The 26,238-nt window shown below is 46.1% G+C and overlaps 1 protein-coding gene across 3 annotated transcripts; it reads right to left on the bottom strand.

Moving 5' to 3' along the window:
• Positions 1-581: 581 nt before the first annotated feature.
• On the bottom strand, positions 582-25,426 carry FGD2 (FYVE, RhoGEF and PH domain containing 2). 3 transcript variants are annotated; one of them, XM_083744972.1, is made up of 16 exons: positions 22,479-25,426; positions 15,981-16,302; positions 13,897-13,977; positions 13,333-13,481; positions 12,097-12,253; positions 11,013-11,151; positions 9,476-9,534; positions 9,225-9,371; positions 7,311-7,403; positions 6,321-6,400; positions 6,199-6,229; positions 5,805-5,897; positions 4,466-4,600; positions 4,048-4,194; positions 2,306-2,449; positions 582-1,696 (listed from the first exon to the last, which is right to left on the bottom strand). In XM_083744972.1, exons 1-16 carry the CDS (start codon positions 22,541-22,543, stop codon positions 1,484-1,486), a joined length of 2,055 nt encoding a protein of 684 aa, XP_083601098.1. In that variant the 5' UTR covers positions 22,544-25,426; the 3' UTR covers positions 582-1,483. The 3 variants fall into 3 exon arrangements, with proteins under 3 accessions (XP_083601098.1, XP_083601099.1, XP_083601100.1); XM_083744973.1 differs by lacking the exon at positions 22,479-25,426 and adding an exon at positions 20,130-20,200; XM_083744974.1 differs by lacking the exon at positions 22,479-25,426 and adding an exon at positions 17,212-17,409.
• Between the last annotated feature and the right edge of the window lie 812 nt (positions 25,427-26,238).

Below are 26,238 nucleotides of genomic sequence, written 5' to 3'. Positions count from 1 at the left end.
GCATTGGGAGAACAGCCTTTACCAAAGGTGTCATGGGCTTTGAAGACACTCAAACTCAGGACAAAAAGGAGAAGCATGCTAAGAGGAAGGCACGCTTGGCAAACCCTCACTGTGACCAACTCCCACCTGGAAACCTATGTCCCTATTGTGGAAGGACGTGTGGATCCACAATTGGCCTCCACAGTCACTTATGGACTCACTGTTAAGACCAGGTTCATGGAAGACAATCTTACTCGGCTATGAGTGATCACGAAAGAAGAAAACTACAATGCACTCTCTGTGGGGCTCAAGCCAGAAGCTGCATCTGGTGCAGAAAGCAGAGGCTAGATTGTTGACTGTGGTACCCCACTGAGGAAGCTGCACTGACTTCCAATATGCTAACCGAGCCTTAAGTTAAAGCCTTAAACAATTTGGAACCAGGTGACATAAAGGACTGCCCTGTCTGCACTCCTCAGATGGGCCACTGCTGTGGGTATGGCATGCCTCAGAGAAATGCCTAGTTTATAACTGGGTTTTTCATGTTGTAGTTTCAATCTGTCAGGAACCGACGTGAGAAGCAGGTCAGCAATAAAAAACACTGGTGTGAGTGAAGCTAACTCTTTATTCAAAGAAACAAAACAACTCAGCCCTAGTGGTCCCAGCAACCCATCCCAGTAGGTCTTGCCCCAGTGAGGCAGTTGTGAGGACCACTCTCTAAGGCTCCTCTCCCAGTTCCTTCCCAAGCAGCTGAAAGCTTTGTCATCTTTTTTCTCATTGCTCCACCCTCTTCATTTCTGTGTGTGTTTTGGGAGACTGGAGGGGAGCAGGTTGCAGCAGGAGGGAGAGACTGGTGGGTCACTGTGAGAACAGGATGCTGGGCTAGATGAGTTTTTGGACGAGACAGGGCTCTTCTTATGCCATTCTGTTCTTATGGGCCAAAGAACTCACCTAGGTTTGCTGATAGACACAAGTCGAGGGAGTCGACACTTCTCTCACTGTCCCCATTCCCACATCAGGCTAATGGAAGCTTTCTTGGTGCATCTGCTGTTCTTTTTGTGGCGGGGATGGAAAGGAACATCTAGATTCTGCAGCATAAAGAGGTACAGGGGCAGCATCCTTAGGAAGATGTTAGTTTTGCTGGCCAGGTTATAGGGAATTAGTGGGAGTCTAGGTGCATACAGTATAGGAAATCCCGTTTGCAGCAATGTTTAAGTGTGTGGGTAAGCATGTGAATGGGAAGACACATCCGCAAATGTTGGCAAGTCTCTAGTTCTAACAATGTACTGGGTGTGGCTTGAGTGATGCTTTTGACACAATTCCACTTGACAGGCTCATAAGCAAACTATGGAAATCTGAGCTAGGCGGAAATACTGTGACTTACAAAACTGGTTGGAAAGTTACAGCTGGAAAAAATAGTTTTTAAAAGAATCCAAATACTGTTTTCATTTTACAGATGTTGAAATGGTGGCTCAAGATATGCAACAGCCTCTCAGCAAGGCTCCAGTCATTCCAGCTCATCAAACGAGTCTTCCTCCTCTTCCCCACGAGCCGAGTGTGTGATGGCCTTCATCCACCGCTGTTTCAGCTCCTCCGTCTCTGCCACCAACGTATAGACCTGCTTGGACTGCACCAGTTGGAAGATGTGACGGGTGTCGCTCTGGGGCATCTCTTTGACTTGGTAGCCCAGCAGGGGGATGGAAGTGTGAGCCTTGACGTCCTGGGAGGCAAGTGGGAAGAGAGGGGGGACGAGAGGCTCAAAAGGAAGCAATTCCAGATGTTCCAAACCAACTCTACAAAACCACCCAGAGCTGCTCCCTGTTTAACAAGGGGATTGTTGTCAACGTGAGCTGGTTTTTCAATGTTCAAGGACTAAAACTATTCATGGCATGCAGCTGCATGTATCTTCTTACTAATGTGGTTATTTCTTGGTTTTTACCAAAGGCAGCCTCAAGAGGCCACTGTAATTTAAGCAGAGAAATAGCAGGGGAAGCAGTCACTTAAGCCTTTCCTCTCTAGCCATTTTTGCACTCAAGGTTTCTCCCATCAGGAACTGCCAGAGGAAGAGCTGGGAGCCTCTGCTCCTGTTTATGCAACAGCAGCTTGGGATATCTTGGCAATTAAGTACCCTCAAGGGATGGAGAACCAGTGTGGCCCCTCCAGGTGTCATTGGACTCCCACTCCCATCAGATGCAGCCCGCATGGCCAATGGCCAGGGATGATGGGAGTTGTAGTTTGGCAACATCTGAAAGGCCAAAGGTTAGCCACGCCCATTGGGAACCATCTGAGCTTCCACACAAGAACAAATTCTCAATAAGCCCACACATACCTGGGGTGCAGCGTAAATGTACAGCACAAGAGGGTCATCTCGTGGGATCACAAACCAGCCACGCATGCTCCCCTTTCCGTTCTTATCCAACAGCTGCAGGAAACTGCACATCAGGCTCTGCCCCGATATTTCTGCAGACTCTTTCTGCCAATTAAACAAAAACACCACACCATTCCCTTAATGCTCTTTAGCCCAGAGGCTCCTACTGGCTCCTGTGTCTATAGAATGCAATCTACAGAATAGAACACAACAAACAGTTCAGGGACTCAGCTGCAGAGCTGCAGATAAAACGTTTTAAAAGTGGTGTAAAGTGCAATATACAAATGGGACACTAGATGGTGATAGTGAGCTATGCAAAATTCAATGTATTTTTCAAAACATTTTTTTAGAAAAGCATTTTCACAGTGTTTTTTATGTGTGTAGATTCCACCCTGGTCCTGGTTGCACCAGTGGATAAAACAGGCAGGGAGAATGACTGTTTTCACTCCTTTCTGGGTCATAATGTAAAGGTGGTACAGTGATTAGAGTGTTGGATTAGGACCTGGGAGGTGAGGGTTTGATTCCCCACTTGGCCATGAAGCTCACTGGGTGACCTTGGGCCAGGCACTACCTGTCATGGCTGGAGTCAGGCATAGGTCATCAACAAAGCAATAACTCACCCTGGGCCAGTGAAGTAAACTCTTTATTCAAGGAAACAACCACAGCTCAGGCCTAGTGGTCTCAGCAACTCTTTCTAGGAGGCCTTGCCCTGATGAAGCAGTTGCAAGGACTGAAGGTCCCCACCTTCCCTATGCTCACTAGGACTCCTCTCCAGGGTCTTTCCAACGCAGTCTCAGGCTGCGTCTGCACACAACCAGTCCCTGCTCTGCCCATTTCATTTCTCTGAGAGTTCTAGGAAACAAGTGGGAAGGGGAGCTGGTTGCAGCCTGTCTCTACTCTGCCTCTTGGCCACCCTCCCTCCAGCCTATGCTTCAGCACCAGATTGTGAGCTGCTCTCTGCCATGGCTTCTTCACATTCACTAAATCCTGTCTCCTGTCCTGCTGCTGACATCTCCTCCTCCGAGTCTCCCTCTGACCACTAATCCCCTGTCTCTGAGCATTCTTCCTCTGGGGGTTCCCTGGGGGGGGGGGCGTTCCTGACTGGTGCCTCCCACCACTCTTCTTCATCCACAACACTCCCTCTCAGCCTAACCTCCCTCACAGGCTTGTTGTGGGGAATAAAGGAGGAGAGGGAGAACTACGTAAGCCACACTGAGCTCCAGGGATTAAAATATGGGCTATAAATGTAATAAATAAATAATACATAGAAAACCTTCAGTGCCTTGTGTCAACATAATAGGGGCTGGAGGTCTAGTCTATTGGTTTTTTAAATCTTCAGTACCATGGACAGAGTCCCTCTCACTCCCTTGTCCCCTGTCTTTCAGCTCCACTTCACATCTTTTCTGTGGCAACCAGGTTCCATCGCTATTTCCGGCAGTAAATATGTAGGGCGCAATGAGCAGATGCTTGTAGGGAGCCATTATTTGCCAGGACACTCCAGTGTTTCATCCCGTTCCGTTAGGTGTAAGCATCACCTCCTACTTACTTTACTTGCCTAATTTGAGGAACCTGAATGGACTGAAAGGAGGAAATCCAGCACAGGTGACCAAGCCATGGCTGAAGTGGAGGAAAGGCAGGAAATGGGATGGGCAATTGACTGAGACAGAGAGGAAGGAGACGTCTCAGCTCTGCTTCCTCCTCACCTCCAGGATGCCTTTATGCCTTGCCTGCCGCTCATCGGGCAACAAATGCCCCGTCAGGAAGATGTAGCACTCCACGCAGACGCGTTTGGGCCCACTCTTGTCGTATTGCAATTCGACCTTGTACTCGGAGCACCGGCCACACACCACCTGCCTCCAGGAGAGGAACCAAAGGGTTGCTGCAGTGTAGATTCACAGAGGAAACCCCCATTCTTCTTTAAAGAAGACCTGAACCAAAGCTGAACACAGAACTGGAAGAGTTCAGCACCTGTCCCCACCACCACCGGCACCCAGATGCGGCTGGACCAAGCATGGTCGCTCTTGGGATCAGTTCTCTGGACTGGCCCTAAACCAACTTGGAGTCCCAAGGCCCTTCCATGTGGCTGCCCTACCCAAAGGAACTCGGAGGAGGTGTACTCACATAGCCGCAGGCCCGGCAGTGGTGCCTTCTACGTGTGATCGCATTGAACGGGCCCTTGCAACGCATGCACATGGTCACCAGCTTGTCCCTGATCCACTGAGGAGCCCTCTTGCCCAGCTCATCAAACTGGCAATGCTGGGGGTAAAACAGACCATAAGAACGTAAAGATATACCCTGGTGGATATGATCACAGGGTGATGTAGTCTATCATCCTGTTCTCCCAGTGGCAACTAAGGTTCTATGGGAAGCCTGCAAGTCAATGTCAGCCGGGCTGGCAACAGCATAATGGCAGGGGTGGATCTGCTGTCTGAAGCAAAATACAAACTAATGCACGGGCTGCCCCTGCCACAAGCAGAACCTGAGTGCAACAGTGCTTTCAGCAACTTATGATTCCCAGCAACTAGTATTTAGGGGTATATCGCCTCCTACAGTGGAGGTGGGACAGAGCCATTGTGGCTAGTAGTCGTTGATAGGACTTCTCCTCCAGGAATTTGTCTAATCCTCTTTTAAAGCAATCCAGGACATCACTACGTCTTGTGGGAGCGAATTCCACAATTAAGCTATGTACTGTGTGAAGGGGGGTGGAATCAAAGAACCACTGAGACGGACTCTCTGGCAATGAAGGCAATTATGGCTACAGCTCACAGGGTCCAGGACACAGACAAGTATGAAGCCTCTTCCATATTGCTTGGCACCACTGCCAGAGCCTTGTTAGGTATAATTACCTCTTTCCTGCACATTCCACTCCTCTGTCTTGTCCTCCAATCATCACACACTTTCCATTTCCCTGTTGCAGATTTCAGAATGTTCACTCATGGCTTTCCTATTAGGCAGGCATGTATTGCTTTTAGCACTGGCTCAAAACTTTTTTATTCCAGCAAGCCTACCTAGGCATGTCATTTTAGCACGTCATTTTTGACAAAAGTGTTTTAAGATTACCCATTTTATCTTATATTTTTCATGTAACTTGTGTGTGTGTGTGTGTGTGTGTGTGTGTGTGTGTGTGTGTGCTTTATTGGTATTTTTATTTTTATTTTTAAAAATGACAGGATAAAGTAAGCTGCTTAGAGGTCTTTTGTTCTATTAAGTGATCTATACATTTTGTGAAATAATTAAAATAATATAGGAAATGCTTTTAGAAGTGAGGTGGAGACATGAGGAGGAATAGAGAAGTGGAATGGGCAGCCTCAGAGAGTAGTGGACTGTCCTTCACAGAAGGTTTTGGATAGCCATCTCCCAGGGTTTCTTTAGCTGTGGGTTCCTGCATTGCACAGGGTTGGACACCTCTACGATTCTATGATTCTATAATTCCATGAGTGAGTACAGTCAGGAGGATTACAGTTAAATCTTGCATCTCGGCTTCGGGCCCTTGGATTGCCACCTTGAAGGTCCCACTGCTTTTCTCCTTCTTGTCAATGGCAGACTCAAAGGCCTGGAGAAGAAAAGCAGAAGTTGAAATAAAGCTCTGAGGCTCAAGCCACACATGCAAGTTGTTGAAGCCACATCTGCCCCACTCACTTCTGAAGTATGGAGTGGGGAGCTGGCAGTCAAGGGGTGCTAAGCTCTCCCCCTCCTCCCTGTCCCCATACCAAACGTTACCTACTCTTTTCCTCCCAGCAAGTTCTTTTAATAATCATTTACGATTTCATTGATTTTGTTAAAAAGGGCAAACACTTTGCCTTTCTCACGGGGCAGGACCTTGACGTAGGGTAAAGGGTAGAAGCATGGGTTACCTTTATCCAATCATTCATCTCTTCCTGGGACCTGCGTAGAAAGAGAAGTCACCTGTTAGAGAAGAATAGTCCTCATCGTTCTGCATGAGAATCAGAAAAGGCAAAATTCTTATGTCAGTTACCTGGTTTGCAATTCTAGAGTTCGTTGTTTCCCTGATACAAGGAAAGCATAAGGAAACTGCACATCATTCAGCTCCCGAACCTGCAAGTCCAGATAAGTAAAACAATTAGCACTGATGTGGGTCAAAAGTTGCTGCTGCTGTTTCTCTGATGGCTTCCACTGCTGTCATATTCAATTTACATCCATACCACTGAGATCAATGGACTTTAGTAACGGGTCTTTCAAGGAGTCTGCACCTCTCACTTAAGTAACGGGATTTCAGTCAGTCTACTCTGAGTAATGCAAGTGTTGGATATTTTCACACACAGTGAATTTTATTTTTTCGTGCTTTGTTCCGTGAGCTGTCCTGGTAATTTTTGGAAGTTGAAGGGATGGGCTACTAATTTGATTAAGTAAATAATCAACAAATCAAAGGGAAGAGAGCAGCAAGCAAACACCTGAACCAATCCACATGCAAAAGTTTGGCAGGGAGGGGAATGAGGACAACTCACCTGAAGCATACAAATATTTAAAAGTCCCAATATGGTCAGATATATGCCATACCCTTCCTTGGGTAGCATTTATAAAACCATGGGCCAGATTCAGCTAGCTGCTCCTGCAGGCGAAAGCCCACTCAAATACTTCTGCTAGCACAAGGGGGCTTTCCTCCCTGCACACACAAACACCCCCAAATTGGCTGAGGGGGGTTCAGGAGAAGACCCAGAACAGGGTGCAGGGAGAATAGAAGGAATATTGTTCCTTCAAGCAAGCAGAAATGATTGCACTGAGACTGTGATCTCTTTAACACCACATTGCATTCCTCCCCTTATCATCCCCCCCCACACATATATGTATTTCGGGGGGGGGGCGGTACTCTGCTTCCTGCTCTGCTTGTTATATTTTTGTTTTATGTTTCTCCAGATGTCGCCATCCTGTGGAAAATATGGGGCAGGGCCACCCCCCACCCCACGAGTATAATTAAAAGGAATAACCTGCAATGAAATTCTCTGACCTTCATGCCCTCCACATCGATCCGGCTGTGCACCTGAAATGCTGCGCCCACTTGGATGACTTTTGGCACACAGTACAGCAGCAAGTTATTGAACTGAGAGAGACAAGAGGTGGGAAAGGATAAAGCCTTGGTGGGAGGGGGGCACATCAAGTCTGAACAAAGAAGGGCCAAAAGAAGAGAGCAAAGGTCAAATGAACCAGTCAATACAATAATGGTTTGTCTCAGTTAATCTCTCCCTCTGAAGACTAGAGACTTCAGAATACTATGAACCACTGCAAACAAGAGAAGAAGGAATTGTTGCCACCAATGGGTCAGGAAAGAACCCAGTGCATGCATCACTTAGTGCTATGCCAGCCTTTACATGTCCTACAGATATTCTGGACACCAACTTCCATCAACTAATGAGGTATTTGGCTACTGCAGGGGAGGGGCGATTTATTGCTGGCACACTGCTCATTCTCCCTAGTTGCTTGAAAATCAGAATACAATTATCATTTGGATTATGCACTTCAGAGGCAGGAGGGCAATAGCCCTGCTCTGCTATTGCCCCCCCCCCCAGCAGATGGTATTCATGAACATATCGCCTCTAAGCCTAGATGTTTCAAATAGCCACCATGACTACAACTAGTGGCCACTGAGGAAATTATCCTCCATGAATTCTTCTCATTCCCTTTTCAACTCATCTGAGCTAATGTCCACCACCACATCTTGAGGCAGCAAATTCCAAAAATTATTTGGGTGAAGAAGTGTTTCCATGCCAATCAGTTTCATTGGCTGACTGTCTTCCTAGGTTCTAGAATAAGGAGAGAGGGAGAGAAACTTCTCAATCTATTTTCTCCACACTGCACATAATTTTCAGTGCAATCCAGCACATGCTTACTCTCAGAAGCAAGTCTCATTGCATCCAGTGAGGTTTACTCCCATGTGGATATGCATAAGGCTACCGCCTTTGTAAGCCTCTGTCACAGTCTCAGTCACCTTTGTCCAAATGAAAAAGTCTCAGGAGTTTTAAGTCTTTCTTTGTAGGGAATCAGATCCAAGGCTCTTATTATTTGCCCTTCCCTATACACTATACGGATGCGGGTGGTGCTGTGGGTAAAACCTCAGTGCCTAGGACTTGCTGATCGTAAGGTTGGCGGTTCAAATCCCCACGGCGGGGTGAGCTCCCGTCGTTCGGTCCCAGCTCCTGCCCACCTAGCAGTTCGAAAGCACCCCTAAGTGCAAGTAGATAAATAGGTACCGCTTTATAGTGGGAAGGTAAACGGCGTTTCCGTTTCCGACGGCGCCGGCTCCCGGCCTCTTAAGTGAGATGGGCACACAACCCTAGAGTCGGTCATGACTGGCCCATACGGGCAGGGGTACCTTTATTTTTATACACTATACATGTGGGTGGCACTGTGGTCTAAACCACTGAACCTCTTGGGCTTGCCGATCAGAAGGTTGGCAGCTTAAATCCCCGCGACGGGGTGAGCTCCCGTTGTTTGGTCCCAGCTCCTGCCAACCTAGCAGTTCGAAAGCACATCAAGTGCAAGTAGAGAAATAGGTACCGCTCCGACAGGAAGGTAAACGGCGTTTCTGTGCACTGCTCTGGTTTTCCAGAAGCAGCTAAGTCATGCTGGCCACATGACCCAGAAGCTGTATGCCGGCTCCCTCAGCCAATAAAGTGAGATGAGCGCCGCAACCCCAGAGTGGTCTGTGACTGGACCTAATGGTCAGCGGTACCTTTACCTTTACCTTTATACACTGTAGACATACCTTGCATATCTTTGCAAACTCCTAAATATTTCTTTCTTTCTTTCTTTTATCCAAACAGCAGCACAACTGCTCTGAGTTGTGCAAAAGAACACAGATGCCCAAGAGCGATGTATTGCTATCTTCCCTTCCCACCATCCCCCAACCTGATTAATCTCTTACCAAGAACAGGTATTTCTCTGTTGTGTTGTTGTGCCGGAATGAGATTTTCTGAATGGGTCCCTCTTTTATCAGCTCATTGGAAGGGTCCACGATGTCGTCTTCAAGCCCCAGCCTGTGATACACCTCCCAAAGGTTCTGGAGTCGTTCCTGCAGGACCATCAGTATTAAGATGAACAAGACAGGTACCAAACAGCTCCATTGCAAAGGTCTCTGGCTGCAAGGAGTCACTCACATGAGGTCAGTGCACTCACCATTTCTGCAATGGCAGCATTGGAGTGTTTGGCTGCAGTGAAAATCATTTCCAGGGCTTCTGCAAAAACACCAGAGAAACATTAAACTCTCAGGGCTCTCACACACATCCCATTTACACATCTGTAAATGGGGCACTCTGTGCGCCTTTGAGTATTTCCCCTTGTGCCCACAGCCCCCATGATAAAATTACATTGGTGCCATGGACTGGTATTTTAATATGTGCTAAGAATAAATCTAAGGGGCGCGGGTGGCGCTGTGGGTAAAACCTCAGTGCCTAGGACTTGCCAATCGTATGGTCGGCAGTTCGAATCCCCACGGCGGGGTAAGCTCCTGTCTTTCAGTCCCAGCTCCTGCCCACCTAACGGTTCGAAAGCACCCCTAAGTGCAAGTAGATAAATAGGTACTGCTTTACAGCGGGAAGGTAAACGGCGTTTCTGTGTGCTGCGCTGGTGCTGGCTCGCCAGAGCAGCTTCGTCACGCTGGCCACGTGACCCGGAAGTGTCTCCGGACAGCGCTGGCCCCCGGCCTCTTAAGTGAGATGGGCACACAACCCTAGAGTCGGACACGACTGGCCCGTACGGGCAGAGGTACCTTTACCTGTTTAAGAATAAATCTAAAGAAGGAAATATGAAGATGGAGCAATCCTGGGTAACCAATAGGTGTGATCAGGTTTTTGAATATTGAATTGAGTCAATTGCATAAATATCATCAGCCCCTTTTGATTAACTGGATGATGTTTATATGCATACGTATAAGGGACGCGGGTGGCGCTGTGGGTAAAACCTCAGCGCCTAGGACTTGCCAGTCGTATGGTCGGCGGTTCGAATCCCCACAGCAGGGTGAGCTCCCGTCGTTGGGTCCCAGCTCCTGCCCACCTAGCAGTTCGAAAGCACCCTTAAGTGCAAGTAGATAAATAGGTACCGCTTTATAGCGGGAAGGTAAACGGCGTTTCCGTGTGCTGCGCTGGTGCAGGCTCACCAGAGTAGCTTCGTCACGCTGGCCACGTGACCGGGAAGTGTCTCTGGACAGCGCTGGCCCCCGGCCTCTTAAGCGAGATGGGCGCGCAACCCCAGAGTCGGTCACGACTGGCCCGTACGGGCAGGGGTACCTTTACCTTTACCTTATGCATACGTACATTTAAATTTAATAAAAAAGATATAGATGAAACAGGATCATATTTAGGAGGTGCAGGGAGTTTTCAAAACAATGACGTCAGTGACACATTGCCGGACCTTCTGTCTCTGTAATTCTTAAAGCAACAGAAGTCCTGACCTGAATGGAATGCATGCAGTAAGCTCATTGCCCAATCTCCAACACTTTCCCAAGGTTCTAGCAGTTGCATGGCACTGAGCAGGAGAAGGGAGGCACAAGCCTAGCAGGGGAATTTCAAATCAACCCTGGTATGAAAGCCTTAGAATCGCTCAGCTAGCAGGTACATGTGTGTCACGGCTAAAGGACAGCTCCTCCAACAAAACAACTCCTCTGTCAACTTCCTTCTTTGCCCACATCACAGAACAGACCGAATGGAGCTCTTACTTTGTGCATCCTCCCTGTCCGGTGCCTCTGGAGGTAGTTTTCGTATGTAATCCTTCAGAAGGAGTTCATATCTAGGGATTCTCTGTACTGGCTCCAGCATATGATGCTGCAAGGTTAAGTTGGCTGAGATCTCCCGTCTCTGCTCAGGATAGTAACAATAGCAGAAAGAGAAAGCAGAAGGCATCATAGACATGAGTGTATAAACATTAAACTACAGATACTTGGCTGGCCTCACCACTTCACAAACCAAGATGACCATCTACCACAACCTTCACCAACACGGTGCTCTCCAAATGTTTTGGACTACACCTTCCATCAGCCCCTGGGCTGGTTGAGGATGATGGGAGTCCTAAGCCAAACATCTGGAGGGTACCAGCTGGGTGAAGGCTTATCTATCATGTCTTGGTGGTGTAACAGATGGAAGAAATTTCATGCTTTGGTTCAAGTCTTTCTACAGCACAGCGATGGAATGTTTGAGGTCCTCTGGAAGCAAGAAATTCCCAGCCACTGCAGCAGAAGGAGTCCAGTGTCTCAGGAAGAACGTGAGACATGGGACCAATGCAATCTTTTGAGACCTGGGGTACAGGGCCCACCAAGAAGCACAGAAAGAACTATAGAGCCTATTATCCCAGCTGAGAGAAGCTGGCTAAAGATTGGTGTAGAAGACATTAGTCACCAGGCTAGGCAAAATGAGTGAAGGCAGGCTAGTCTGGATGGAGAAGGGGGTGTCCTTCCAGTATTTTCTCAAGGAGAAGAAAATGTGTTTCCTGTTCTTGTCAGAGTCTGCTAAAAACATTTTTCTTATATGTATATGCTTAATAAAAATTTAAAATAAAATAAAATAATAAAAATAAAACATTTTTGTTCAGGTGAGCCTGCCTAGATATGTAGAATTTTGACATGTGTTTTTATCAGTGTTTCTCTCTGGCTTATCATTGATTTTAATTATGTTTTGAAGGTTTCAATTTTTTTTTTAATTGAGAATAACCCTCTTTCATTATTTTTGTAAACCACTTCATTGTGTTCCCCCACCCCAAACAAGCAGTATAAACATTTAATGAAAGAATAGCAAACTAATTTTCACCTGAATGCTTGAGATGAGTTCCTGGAATGGCAAGGACTTTTCAGACCACGTGGTGATCAGCTCAACTGCCTTGTCAAAGTTCTTCACGTATTCGCTATACATCTTCAGGAAAGGGGCTACCTTCTGGATGATGTCCCCAATCCTGGGATTGGAATCCCTGCAGGCAGAAGCCAAGAGAACAGGTGTACTATTGGCATCTCTGGAAAGGCAGCCAAAACGGTCCAGGGAAGATGCTTTGGGCAATGCCTGCCTGCCTCTATCCCGGTCTCATTTGCAATGCCCAAGCATCGCTGGCACTGGATTGTGACATTTGCAGGAGTCCCTGCTGGATGCCGCCCAGCTTCTACACAGTTTTAACAATACATCACAGCACAAACAATGCTGGCTGTCTCTGTTTATTAACTTCTTCAGTAAAAAAGAAAAAAGCTAGGAAGTGAAATGATTGTCCTCATACGTCCTCCCATCACAGGAAGACAAACAGATACATGCGAGAAGTACTGCTGATTTAGTTCTTATTTATCTAAGGTATTTCTGCATTGCCCTTCATCATATAATTGCAAGTCTTTGTTCTATAAAGGCAAATGTTTGCCAAAGTGCCCTTTGCAGACAAAGGAAGTATGTAATATCTATTCTTTCACACCAAGATTAGTCCTTTGTCAGATGGCACAACCTATAAAGGTAAAGGGACCCCTGACCATTAGATCCAGTCGTGGCCGACTCTGAAGTTGTGGCACTCATCTCGCTTTATTGGCCAAGGGAGCCGGCGTACAGCTTCCGGGTCATGTGGCCAGCATGACTAAGCCACTTCTGGCGAACCAGAGCAGCACACGGAAACGCCGTTTACCTTCCCGCCGAAGTGGTACCTATTTATCTACTTGCACTTTGATGTGCTTTCAAACTGCTAGGTTGGCAGGAGCAGGGACCAAGCAAAGGGAGCTCACCCTGTCACGGGGATTCAAACTTCTGATCGGCAAGTCCTGGGCTCTGTGGTTTAACCCACAGCGCCACCCGCGTCCCTTATACAACCTATAATAGAGATCTATTTCATGGTGGGAAAAAGAATTAAGGTTTTAACTCCAAGTGACCCTTCCACAGACCTCTTGTACGGTATCTTTTCAGATTCTAGACTTCAAATAATACAGCAGTTGGTTTCAGTTGCGTAAATCTTCACCCCACCCCTCTCACTTCCCTTTCCAGGAATGCTATGGGGAAAGGGGTATGGCTGCCATAACTCACCAGTTTTCCATACGTTTCTGCAGCTCTGGCAAGAAAAACTGAGCATGGAACTGGTAAATGGATGAGATGTTGGAGAATATCATTTTCACCACCTCTTCTGGGAATGTTCTTCCACTCCTGGCTTCCTTCAGCAGCTCTGAGAAAAACACCTGGAACCCAGGCATGGACAAAGCTGTCAGTTTTGGGTTTTCTCAGTTGCTCGTTTTTCCAGCCTTAAGTTCATTCATCTACATTTCTGCATCAGCTTGTGATTTATTCATTTATTTTGCAAATTCACCAGCTTTTCCATGCACTTTTACTTTAGGATGCACAATTTTTCAAAGTGAACTTTCCCTTCACCTGTCCCTCTAGAGCAGAGGTTCCCAAACTTATTTGGTTTACCACCCCCATTTCTGGAAACAAAAACACCATTACCTGCGTGTAAAGCAGTCTGCCTAGCCCCCATTCCACCCTTTCAGTGATGTTTTAGGGATACTTCCGGATTCGATGTTGACCGGTGCATGCATGCGCAATCATGTGTCAATCTGAAGCACATAAATCTGTTGTCGCCTGTAACAAACCTACCTGATCCAGAAGATGAAGGCGGCTGACATAGGCCTGCTCTGTTTGCAGGAGCTCCAATGCTATTTTTTTCTCTTCTGGCTCCTGTGTGTATAAAGAAAAACTGTTTGATCATGGGGAGCATTAAGCATGAGCCCAGTGGAGTAGACCCTGCTCTCCTGTCAGTGGGGGCACTGCAGATTAGTAGGGCTGGGTTCTCTAACTAAGGCTGTGTTTGTGTGTGTACACAATTATGCATATTCATAGGAACATAGAAAGCTGCCTCATACAGGGTCCTGCCATTGGTCTATCTAGGTCAGTACTGTTTACAGTGACAGCCAGTGGCTCTCCAGGATGTGAGATATGGGACATTTTCAGTCCGATCTGGAAATGCCAAGGACCGAAACTGGGACCTTCTGCATGCGCAGCAAGTCCTTTATCACTGAGTGATGGTCCTGTTTGTTTGTTTTATTTGTTCATCTTTAGGTTTTACTGAATTTCTTTCCTCATTTTTCATGAGATGAGTCAGGATTTCCTCTTTCTTTCTTTCTTTCTTTCTTTCTCTCTCTTTCTTTCTTTCTCTTTCTTTCTTTCTTTCTTTCTTTTTTTGGAAGCTATTTTTCTGTAACAGAAAACCTCTCATTACCGCTTTACTCGCGTCCCATACTATATCCAGCCCATACTATATCCAGTTTAAAATTTACAGCATGTACCACCTTAAAAGAGAATATAATGATAATGATGTACCAATGGTACTTAACACCTGTTAAATTGGCAAAAATGTATAGGATGAGCTGTAAAGTATGCTGGAAATGTAAAGAGAAGGACGGAGATTTTTACCACATGTGGTGGACATGTGAGAAAATAAAACTATTCTGGGAATTGATTTATAACAAATTGAAAAAGATGTTCAAATATACTTTCCCAAAAAAGCCGGAAGCTTTTTTGCTAGGCTTGATGGGAGAGAAAATAGAAAAAGCAGACCAAGGGTTATTTATGTACGCTACAACTGCTGCTAGAACTTTGTTAGCCCAAAAATGGAAAGTACAAGAATTACCAACAGTGGAGGAGTGGCAGATGAGAATGGTGGATTACGCGGAACTAGCAAAACTGACCTGCAGGATCTGAAAGCAGGAGGAAACAAATTCCAAAGACACTGGAGTAAATTTATGGATTATATAAATAATAACTGTAGAAACCTGAAGACTGAAATAAATCTTACGACGTGGACTGGATAAAACAAGAAACAGCGGAAAGGAGACTAAAATAAGAAAACCTCTTGAAGGGAGGGAGGGAAGTCAGTGGTCGGCAGAGTGTTGGGTAAGGAAGTGGGTAGATGATTGTTGAATATTACTGTATTATGTTTGTTTGAAATGAAGAACCAATAAAAAGCATTAAAAAAGAAAAACAGGTGCAGGAGGAGGGAAAGATAAGTCAGGCAGGTGTAGAGTCGAGGGTGTGTCCACCCCCAGGGGTGGAGGTGTCTTCGGCCTCCTCAATATCTGCTGGCAGGGGGCCGAGACCCCTCAATATTGAGAGGGCAGAGGAGGCCAGCATGGTTCAGTGGCTAGCTCCTCCTGAGCTTAAGAGAGGAATTGTGCCGTGCTGGGCTCTGAGATCAGCCTTCTCCTGACAATGCAATATCATGCATGCACCGCATTCATGACGCCTCACACACACAATGCACGACGCCCCCCTCCCCAATCTTGAGCACAATACGGCACCTCTGGCTGCCACACCTCCTCCTCCTGCCCCCACCTTTCATGCTCCACTCTCTCCCAGGACCAGAAGAGGACTGGAGCAGAAGGAGCAGGAAATGGTTTTGCGTAGACAAAGTCTGCACCTGCTTGGGAAGATGCATCAACTTAGGTTGTGGGTGGGGCCTCTAAGTTGCTGCAACTGCCTCATTGGGCGCACACCTAGGAACAGCAGAGAGGGGTTGGGCTGATAGACAAGCCATTTCCTAAGTCTACTTTTGATAATAAAGAGATAATTCCTCACTCTAGACATTCCTTGCCTGACAGCGCCAGTTGCCCAGAACATTGGCCCTACTCTACGTGATCTGTAGCAACAACAACAACAACAATAGTAATCTGGTAGTTAATGACCTGGTTTCCGCTGCTGCTGGAGTCTGTCCTGAGGCTTGCCTGGAAGTCTGCATCTTGTGGAATCCTCCAGTTGCCTGCACTGATCTTGCCACGGAAAGAGCTGAGACACTTGACTGTGAGCCCTCTGGGAACCTCTCGTGGCTCCATCGCTGATTCTGCATGGCAGGGCATTTGACTGTGCTGTACAGGCATTTGGTTAGCTTCGCTCATAGCTCTTCTGCTAGTCGCAGGTGGAAGCAGGTAGGACACCATGAGATTCGGTGCTCTCAAGCAGGGCCCAGACTGAGGAAGGATCTGCTCCTTGCTGGGACTCGGGCAAGCTCTAGCCACAGAAAAGACAAGCAGTTTTAGAATGACATTATTCAGCCCACTTCTGCAAAACACAGTGCACAGCCAAGCAGTCTGTATCGTGAGATCCAAAGCAAAAACAAAACATTCAGAGGCAACATGGGGACCAAACCATCAATATTTGCACCTCTCTGAGTTTTACAGTGCTGTTCTCCAGCCTTGTAATGGAAGCATCCACTAAGGTGCAGGAAATGTTCATGTCACTGAACATAACATTCAAAATCACACTATAGTAGGAGAAATGTAAATATTAGGGGAAATACACTGTTAAAATGTACGTGGGAGGCAAAATTGCCTTTCAAAAAGGAGAAATTAACACTGAAATGCTGGTGAGTTCTCATGAGGACTTTTTTGTCAAAACGTGGGGAACTGAACTTTAGTTTGGAAAAATGAGAAACTGAAACAAACTAGGATTGACAGTTTTACCCACATCTAAATACAAGCAGCTGTATCGTGACTGCCTATTTCCTCCTTCCCACCTAACCAGTAGCTGGGGTTGGGGGTGGGTTAATTTACATCCAGAAAACAGAACTAAAATAAAAGATTAAGCAAAGAACAACAAAAACCAGGAGATCAGATCTCTAGCCTCCCACATCCACATCATGATCTGTTTGGGCCTTGGGGAACAGGGACTTCTGAGACAGCAACAAAAGCTCTCCATCCTTAGTTACACAAGAGCATCCGCAATTGTAGCTGAATAACTAAGGTTGCAATTCATGCAATCAAAGATATTAATTGTATGAGTTTGAGTTGATTCATTGATTAATGCACTGATTGCAAACATTTTTAATGCTGTCTTTGGGGTGGTTTTTGGTGGGGTTTTTTGGATAATGCATGCATGTGTCACAGCAGGCATCAACTTAGAAGAGGCATACTATCGTACCTGAGAGAAAAGGAGAAGTGCATGCTATCTGCAGAGTTTTTCTTTCTTAAATAATGGGAGAGATCTGTCTACCAGTGGAACAGGCTTCTTCTTGTGCAAACAGGCCGTTCCTTTCCTCTCCTTCTCCTGCAGCTGACATGCACTCACAAAATTTGCTTCAGATGGTTGGGGAATGCATCAGTACAGATTTTTAGGGCAGCAAGCTGCAGGCAGGAGGTCAGAAAGAGGACATCGCACAACATAAGCAGAAGTCCGCCCATGTGACATTGGATTTCAGCATTTATTTTCAAAAATCTGCACCCAGTTAATCTAGGGCATCTTTTTTTGGTACCTACAAAAATATTTAACAGTGCAACCCTACACCAGAAAGTAAGTGCTGTTGAATTCACTTTCACAGGTAAGTGGGTAATAGGACTGCAGCCAAATCACTAATCAGTTGATAAACATTGCAACCCTGTAAATAACACAATAGGCATGGATGCATAATGCATGCACAAAAGCTTTGCATCCATTGTATGAAGACCATCATGCCTACATATGTGAACAGTGTACCACGGGACACCAATACATTGGCCCATGAGAAGCTAAAAAAACCAAACAGTTTGCCTGTCTTCTCTTTCATAGAACTGCTTGTGCCTCTTGTAGACCAAAACATCATGTGAAAGCTATGTACCTGCACATTAAGGGTCATGATGTAGTGCTTAGAGCTGTGTTTCTCAAACTTGGGTCTCCAGCTGTTGTAGGACTACAACTCCCATCACCCCGACCACTGGTCCTACTGGCTAGGGATGATGGGAGTTGTAGTCCAGCAACAGCTGGAAACCCAAGCTTTGGGAACACCAGGAGTGCCGGACAAGGACTTGGGAGCCCAGGGTTCAAACCTCCACACAGCCATGAAGCTCACTGGGTGACTTTGGGCCAGTCACTGCCTCTCCGCCTAACCTACCTCACAGGGTTGCTGTGTGGAGTAAATGGAGAGGGAGGGAACCACGCATGCAACCCAAAGCTGCTTGGAGAAAAAGTTGGGCTATAAATCAAATAAATAAACAATCCCGAGAACTGTAATTTACCCCTCACAGAGCTATTTGCCAAGGCCCTTAAAAACTACAATTCCCGGGATTCTTGCAATGGGGAGGGGATGTGCTTTAAAATGTATGAAACACAAGGGCTGAGGAAGTCTTTTTCACATTTACATTGAGAGTAGCTACTGAAGGCTACATCCTCTTTTTTGTTCCACAATCAGCTGTCATAACTATCCTTAAGCTTCCTCATGTATCCAAAAGTCAGCTTTTATTTCCTCTTCCGAAGCAAAGTTTTGCCTTTCCAAAACAAGCCACAGCTCAAGATTGAAACCAGAGGCAGCAGTCTTGCTAAAGGGACAACACCCTCTGGGCTGACATAGGGAATGGGCAAGTTAAGGGAAGGAGCTGGTAGAGTGTTTGCATGTTCCCCACCCAGAGACCACAGCACATGTCGTGGGGCCAGAGAAGAAGGCAAATTCTGCCCGCTGCCCTCACCCTTCTGCCATCACACATTCAGCAGAAAGCGTGAAATGAGCCTTTGCAGGGCTATGGGTTTGTCGCATGGTGGGAACTCTGCACCATTAGGGTGGCAGCTTGCCTGAAGGGCCTAGGTGCCTTTACAGCTGTCATTGCACAGAGGCGCTTTTTGGAATTTCTCCCCCGAATGCGGAAGGTCAGGGAGTGAGTCCAATGGGCAAAAGCCACCCTTCCCTCTGCACATCCCATAGAAGTGTGGAGAAGATCTGAAAAGGGCGATAGTTGCCAGGAGATGACAACAGTGCTAAAAGCAGATACACTGCGGGTGTAATATATTATGGCGATTTAATTTCAGGGTGTATACTCAAGAACATGGATCCAAGAGATTTTAGAGGCACTTCTCAAGGCAAGATGCCTGGCAACCCAGAGTGGTTGCTGACGGAGAAGTATGTGTGCTTGAATATAAAAGAAGCATAGGTACATATTAAATACCTGAGGGAATAAGCTCCTCTTTTCTAGTCTACTGTCTATGGAAATATGGGCTTCTTTAAGGTGTAAGCTTCCTTCAGTTTCCCCTTGATAGCTCAGTTGATGGAGCATGAGGTACTTAATTTGAGGGTGACATTGGGCAAAAGATTCCTACATTGCAACAGGTTGGACTAGAAGAAGAAGAAGAAGAGTTTGGATTTGATATCCCGCTTTATCACTACCCGAAGGAGTCTCAAAGCGGCTAACATTCTCCTTTCCCTTCCTCCCCCACAACAAACACTCTGTGAGGTGAGTGGGGCTGAGAGACTTCAGAGAAGTGTGACTGGCCCAAGGTCACCCAGCAGCTGCAGGTGGAGGAGCGGAGACGCGAACCTGGTTCACCAGATTACGAGTACACCGCTCTTAACCACTACACCACACTGTGGTCCCTTCTAGCACTACAATTCTATGATTCACTTGTGATTGAATGAAGTTTGTGCTTAGGAGGTTTTTTACACTTTGAAGAAAATATCACAGTAATATCACACACATACATTAAAAAAGGTAGTCCTCTTCCCACTGGCATATTCCAATTTGCTTAGGGCCTATAAAAACACCACAGGAATTGTTAAGTTGTGGGTGAACATATCAGACGACACAGCGATTCTTCAACAGCTCTTGTTTATTCACAGGCCAGAACAAAACTGAACTGAAGGGTTCAGCCAGCCTTAGAGCTCCACTACAACACAACAGTAACCACTTTCTGTAACTATCCAATCACTGAACGTCACTTTCAATCCCTTATTTGCATATGTGGACCTGAGTGAAAACTATCTACAGTATCCTCCTGATGGCCCAGGGTGAGAACTTCAGTACATAACAGGAATCTTCCCTATCCCCGTCGCCATCAGCACCTTGTCTCAGAGAAACTTCTCCTGTTGTTCAGTTTACCTTGGAAGAAAGAAGCTCCCAGGCAAATGCAGCTCCGGAGCTTTTGACCATTTCATCTTGGGAGTTTCAAGGGTTCTACTTTACAAATTCAGCCCTTAAGTGTTCCACCAGGTTAAGCGCTTAGAAAATGAAGATGACAGTCAAACTGTAGGGTGGGACTGGTATAATGAAGCCAAAGAACTGGAAGCAAGAGCCAGGAAGATGGAAAGGAGGCTCAACGAAGTCAGGGTGTGACTCCCATCAACTCTCAGGACTATTTCACAAGGGGCATTCACATATGCTTTTGTTTTGTAGTCCTTTGCATGGTGTGTGTGTGTATTCTCATATTTGCATGATGAAATCATGCCACTTTGCAATGTAATTCTAATGCTGAGGTATAATAGAAAAGAAGGATGCCAACTTAAAAAAAAGTGCAAAGCCACATCTAGATTTAGGGTGCTGCAAAAAGACAACCAGATGGCAGTCTTCATAAAATCCAAATCCATTAAAATATAAATCAGGCTGATATCTTTTCATGTGACACATAGCACAGAGACCAGCCACCGGATTTATCAGCAGGAGAAGGGATGTGGCGTTTCAAGGGTTTACGTGGAAATCCCTTCCTTCTCTGAGCCATTGCAGAGTGCCAGGGCTCTTGAGAGTGATGGGGTCAAATCCCCCTGCAGTTTTCTGTTGGTTCTTAATTTGTTTTGGTTTTACTATAAAATGCCCTTTCTTCATTTTGTACAAACCTGTGCTCTGATTTCCCTATTTAGCACTGTAATATCATGTTAGCAACGGATGAATGTATAGCAGAACTGTCAGAGTGCAGGAAAACTTGGCAAATGGGGGGGGGCTTTTTTTTGGATCAGGCTACCCCTCTGGATGCCCAGCGAACAGCTGCGGCCAAAAATGTGCACCCATTTAATCAGTAGTTTGGAGTTATCTACAGTGAGACATGCAATGGTTACTGTGTGATATGATATGTTCTGCATGCAGCTGCCTTTGAAGGGCCTCTGGAAACTTCAAGTCGGTGCAGAATGCAGGAGCAAAGGTGCTCCCAGAAACACTGGTGTGTGGACATATTGCTCCCCTTTCGGAATAGCTGTGCTGGTTGCCAATACATGTCCAGGTTAAATCTGAAGTGCTGCTTGTCATGTCTGAAACCCTCCATGGCTTGAGCCCAGGTTACCTTCACCCACAACATCCTGCACAGACAAGCTCATAGAATTCCATTTAGGTGAGTGTCTGAGCTGGCAAAGAAGACAGGGAGCACTGAGGTTTCCTGGCAGAGGAAATGGCTTTGCTCACTCTGTGGCCAGCACTGAAGCAGACTGGGCTACGCAAGGAGAGCGCTCCTCCGCAGCTTACAGTAAACTTGTATTACTTATGAGAAAATAAAGAGTAACACCCACCCACATTGATTTCTGCTTCTTACGGGCAAAGCTTCCACACTTCAGCAACGTGTCAGAATTATGCATGGATTGCAACACTATCTAGAACAGTTTAAATGACCCTTTAAAACAGGGATGGGGAACCTGTTGCCCTCCAGATATTGTTGGATTCAGTCATCCCCAGCCAGCATGCCCAATGGTCAGAGACAATGGGGGGACACATAAGAATAGAATAAGAGACTGTTGAATCAGGCCAACAGCCCACCTAGTCCAGCATCCTGATCTCACAAATGTAGCCAGACAAGCTAGCCACCCCATTATTTATTTATTTATTTATTTATTTATTTATTTATTTATTATTATTATTATCTATTAGGAATGTTTTTTAAACAGCTAAGCATCACAACAACGGCGTAGTAGCAGTATACAAAAATGAAACAGCTAAAACAGATTTTACAAATAAGAAGAAGAAAAAGATGCTGCTCCACCAGTAAACGGATCCTGCTGGGACAGCCTGTTAAAACTAAAAAGTTTTCAGCATCTGACACAATACTGCTTTTTACCCTGAAGTTCACAAAGTCTGAATTTTCTTCTTAGCCCTAGATGATTGCCTCTGTGGGACACAGCAAAGGCAAAGCTGCTTGTATGACTGCAAATTCCTCATTACACTTCCCAGTATGGTGTGTGGCTGCAGACCACATTCCTAGGTGACAATTTGGATTGGCACTGATGTCTCTGGGAGTGACTCTGAATGAGATTTGCAGTGTCCATGACTCAGGCATATTCTCTGCCAGAGGCAGGAATCAGGGGAATTTAGCAATTTGGTTGCCAAAGGATAATCAGTATTAAATAAACAGCAAAACCATAGGGTGTTTTTTTTACCATGCTACTTGAAACGATCCTTACTGCTCTTTAAAAAACTGGTCTCTTATAACATCTCCAGGGGTGTGGGGGAGAGAGAGAAGATTTATTGTACCTGAGTTTCTCAAACGCATCCACAAGGTTAACCACAGAGGTGGCTGTATAGCTCTGCTCCTCCATCGTACGGAGACCTGTCAGTCTGAAACTGGACTTGCTGTTCTGAAGTAATGGTCAAAGCAGAACCCACACTGAGGATGCAGTGTGATTTTTTCACAGCTCAGTCTTTCTGTTGCTTGAGGTATTTCTGAATAATTTCTTTTGAACCACTGGGCAGAATATTCAAATTACTGAACAGTTTGCAAGCAAACTGGTGCCTTCAGTGGTATGTAGGGGGGAAACCCTTCTGATTTACCATAAATAGGAAAAAAATATGAGGAAGTACTGAAAAGCAGAACACTGGCAGAAAATGAGCAAGATTTACAAGGGTATGCAAGGAATGTAAGCCTCTTATTAAGTATATGATTTTATTTTTTTTAAGGAAATGTATCGGAAGTGGTCTTTTAATTCTGGCTCTGCCTTGACTCTTGTTCCGGTCATGCACTGTATCTAATATTTCTGCTGCAATACAACTTCAACTTGCAATTCCCACCTCCCACCATCAGCAATGCAAGAAAGAAAGAAATTACAATTATTTGTGACAGAATAACTAATTACATATGTAGAATGTAAGATTTTCAGGATTTTGCTCCTTATCTCTTGTAGTCCAAAACATTTGAGGAAGGCTGCTCTAGTCTAGAAAGTATTTTCACAATATCCTGTGCTTGACAAATTTGAACGCCAGGGGGCTCCATACAGCTACTCCAGCATGTACAATATTAGGCAATTCCCAACTATAGACAATACTGTACATATATAAATTGGCAATTCAATTGCCTACTCTACAGACAGAACTTCCTGGTTAAGTCTGACACCACTGGGAGAGGAATTCTCAGAGGACCAAAAGTAGCAACTGCTCAGAGGAGACAATTGGAAAATTCAGGACTATTATAGTTTTACCTAACAGACTAGAGAAGACAGGTTTTCATACTCCTTCTCACTCAGATCTTCCTATGTGAGGAAAATTTGAGATTTTTATTTTTTATTTTAATCTAAAAAAGTGCTCTGCCAATGTTTTTTGCACCAGGGCAGGAAGGGAGAAGTAAACTGTCAAATATTATTTCCCCTATATTGTGGCTATAAGAAGGCGTGCTGAGGTAGACAATAGTTTACAACAATCCTGCAATGTAGACCAGTATCACATCCATTTCTGCAGACTGAAGCAGAGTGGCAACTCTTGCATATCCAGTTAGCAAGCAGTAGGAATGAGGAGTTAGGTGGCAAGTGATCTCCAAGTTCCCTGCAATTTAGCCCCACACATTCTCCCCATATTGCAGGTTGCCATAAACCACTGTTTATTATGTGGGTGCAGCCAGGAATTTTGTTGTTGGGCAGGCTTTTGTTGGGAGGGGGACAGAACCTCAGATTTGTATTGATTTATATTGATTGGGGGAGGGGGAAAGCTGCCCCCACCCATGTTTATTATGATCTCCAAATGAGGGTGAGACATATAGATACTGGCTTAACAGCAACTCTGTTAAAAAGACTTGAAGAAACTGTCCTGTTTTCAGTCTTTACTGATGAAATAAATACAGCTGCTAGTACAAATTTGTGGTACAAGCGCACTTGGAAGACTGTAAATTTCTGGTCAGCGCACCTTACGAGGGACACTGAAGAGCTTGAAAAGGTTCAGAAGAGTAGTATGCTTCTGAATATCAATTGCTGGAAACTGGAGGAAGGAAGAGCGCTCAGATCCCACTTACAGGCCTCCCATGTGCATCTGGTTGGCCACAGTGAAAACAGGATACTGCACTAGATGGGCCATTCGCCTGATCCAGCAGGGCTCTTCTTCGGTAGGGCTGTGTTGTTGACACATGAGCATAGCAAATCTGCGCCCCACAACACCACACCACCCCAGCCACTGTGTCTGCACGGTCCTGACTCCACCACCACCCTGTCCCAACCCCACCACGATCCAGATGAGCTTCTGCAATGTTGATGTTAGGAACACTGCCGCCCCAGGTGGGTTGCTACTGAGAAGCAGTAGGTGTCTCTCACTTGGTACAGCATGAGACTCAGTATTGTGGGTTTGAGCCCCATGTTGGGCAAAAGATTCCAGAATTGCAAGGGGTTGGACGAGATGACCTTCATGGTCCCTTCCAATTCTAGGATTCTATGAATGCCAGTTGGTAGGAATCACAAGTGAGGAGGGTTGTGTGCTCAGGGGGTCCTATCTGTGGGCTTCTCATCGCCATCTGGTTGGTTTGTTGTGAGGAGAAGATGCTAGATGAGACGGGTCTTTGGACAGCTCTTCTTCGGATTCCGGTGCAAGAATTCACACACCAAAAGCTGTCAAGAGGCAGAGACGGCCAGTGGAGCAGTTGCACAGGGGCGCACTATGCAAGATGGACGGACTCGGACTCACCACGCAAGCTTTGCGTGTCTGCAGCTGCAATCCTAATGCCCACTTGCACGAATGCTCAGCATGACTTACAACCTGAGTAGAAATGCGGAGCATTCTACTGTCGACCAACCGAAACCATCCCACGACTGTGTTAAAACAAAGACAGACATGGGGTGCGTGCGTGGATATGTTCTCCATCACCAAAAACGGTCTCTTCCAACCACCCAGGCGAATGCAAGATGGCGCTTCGGCTCTTTCCACACATACCCGCCGAGATTTTTACCTCTCGAGGAGCGTAAAATGGAGATTGTCAAACCAAAAGGCTGAGCGTCAACTCTTCGCTATCTCTACGTTGCTTATCGCCCTAAACAGCTTTAAATGGTTCCGTCCCCTTAATAAGCTGGGGGCTCCTGTCGCCCAAGGGCGCCCTTGGACTCGTTTCCACTAGGTATTTGCCAGAAGGAAACATGCCTGAGAAGGAATCGGGCGCTTCCAACGACAGCCTTCAACTCTCCCCTCTGCATAACAATGGTATCGTCCAATGGTTACAGAGATAGGGAAATGTAGACTTCGAATTGGTCTGAAGCTCAACATCAAAAAAACGAAGATCATGGCCACTGGTCCCATCACCTCCTGGCAAATAGAAGGGAAAGAAATGGAGGTAGTGAGAGATTTTACTTTCTTGGGCTCAATGATCACTGCAGATGGTGACAGCAGCCACGAAATTAAAAGACGCCTGCTTCTTGGGAGAAGGGCAATGACAGGCCTAGACAGCATCTTGAGAAGTAGAGACATCACCTTGCCAACAAAGGTTCGTATAGTTAAAGCTATGGTTTTCCCAGTAGTGATGTATGGAAGTGAGAGCTGGACCATAAAGAAGGCTGATCGCCGAAGAATTGATGCTTTTGAATTATGGTGCTGGAGGAGACTCTTGAGAGTCCCATGGACTGCAAGAAGATCAAACCTCTCCATACTGAAGGAAATCAACCCTGAGTGCTCACTGGAAGGACAGATTGTGAAGCTGAGGCTCCAGTACTTTGGCCACCTCATGAGAAGAGAAGACTCCCTGGTGAAGACCCTGATGTTGGGAAAGATGGAGGGCACAAGGAGAAGGGGACGGCAGAGGACGAGATGGTTGGATAGCGTTTTCGAGGTTACCAGCATGAGTTTGACCAAACTGCGGGAGGCAGTGGAAGACAGGAGTGCCTGGCGTTCTCTGGTCCATGGGGTCACGAAGAGTCGGACACGACTAAACGACTAAACAACAACAACAACAGACTTCGAATGGTTCCATGGCTCTGCCTTGGGGTGCACTTCGAGCGCCATATCCTCCCCGCTTTGGGTTGAAATGACGGCTCGAGCAGAAAACAAACAC

The sequence above is a fragment of the Podarcis gaigeae genome, assembly GCF_964106915.1.
Source record: "Podarcis gaigeae genome assembly, chromosome: 6".
NCBI classification, from domain to species: domain Eukaryota; kingdom Metazoa; phylum Chordata; class Lepidosauria; order Squamata; family Lacertidae; genus Podarcis; species Podarcis gaigeae.
Note: the sequence above shows the minus strand (reverse complement) of the source record. Positions and strands in the feature narration are given on the sequence as shown.

What these genes read in the sequence shown, in the direction of transcription:
- FGD2 (XM_083744972.1), bottom strand. Translation starts at nt 22,543, where the DNA reads ATGGAGGAGCAGAGCTATACAGCCACCTCTGTGGTTAACCTTGTGGAT. An exon ending in GATGCGTTTGAGAAACTCAG is followed by an intron (nt 16,303 to 22,478) that starts GTACAATAAATC and finishes TTCTGTGGCTAG; the next exon opens with AGCTTGCCCGAGTCCCAGCA. An exon ending in CCAGCAGCAGCGGAAACCAG is followed by an intron (nt 13,978 to 15,980) that starts GTCATTAACTAC and finishes TTATACACACAG; the next exon opens with GAGCCAGAAGAGAAAAAAAT.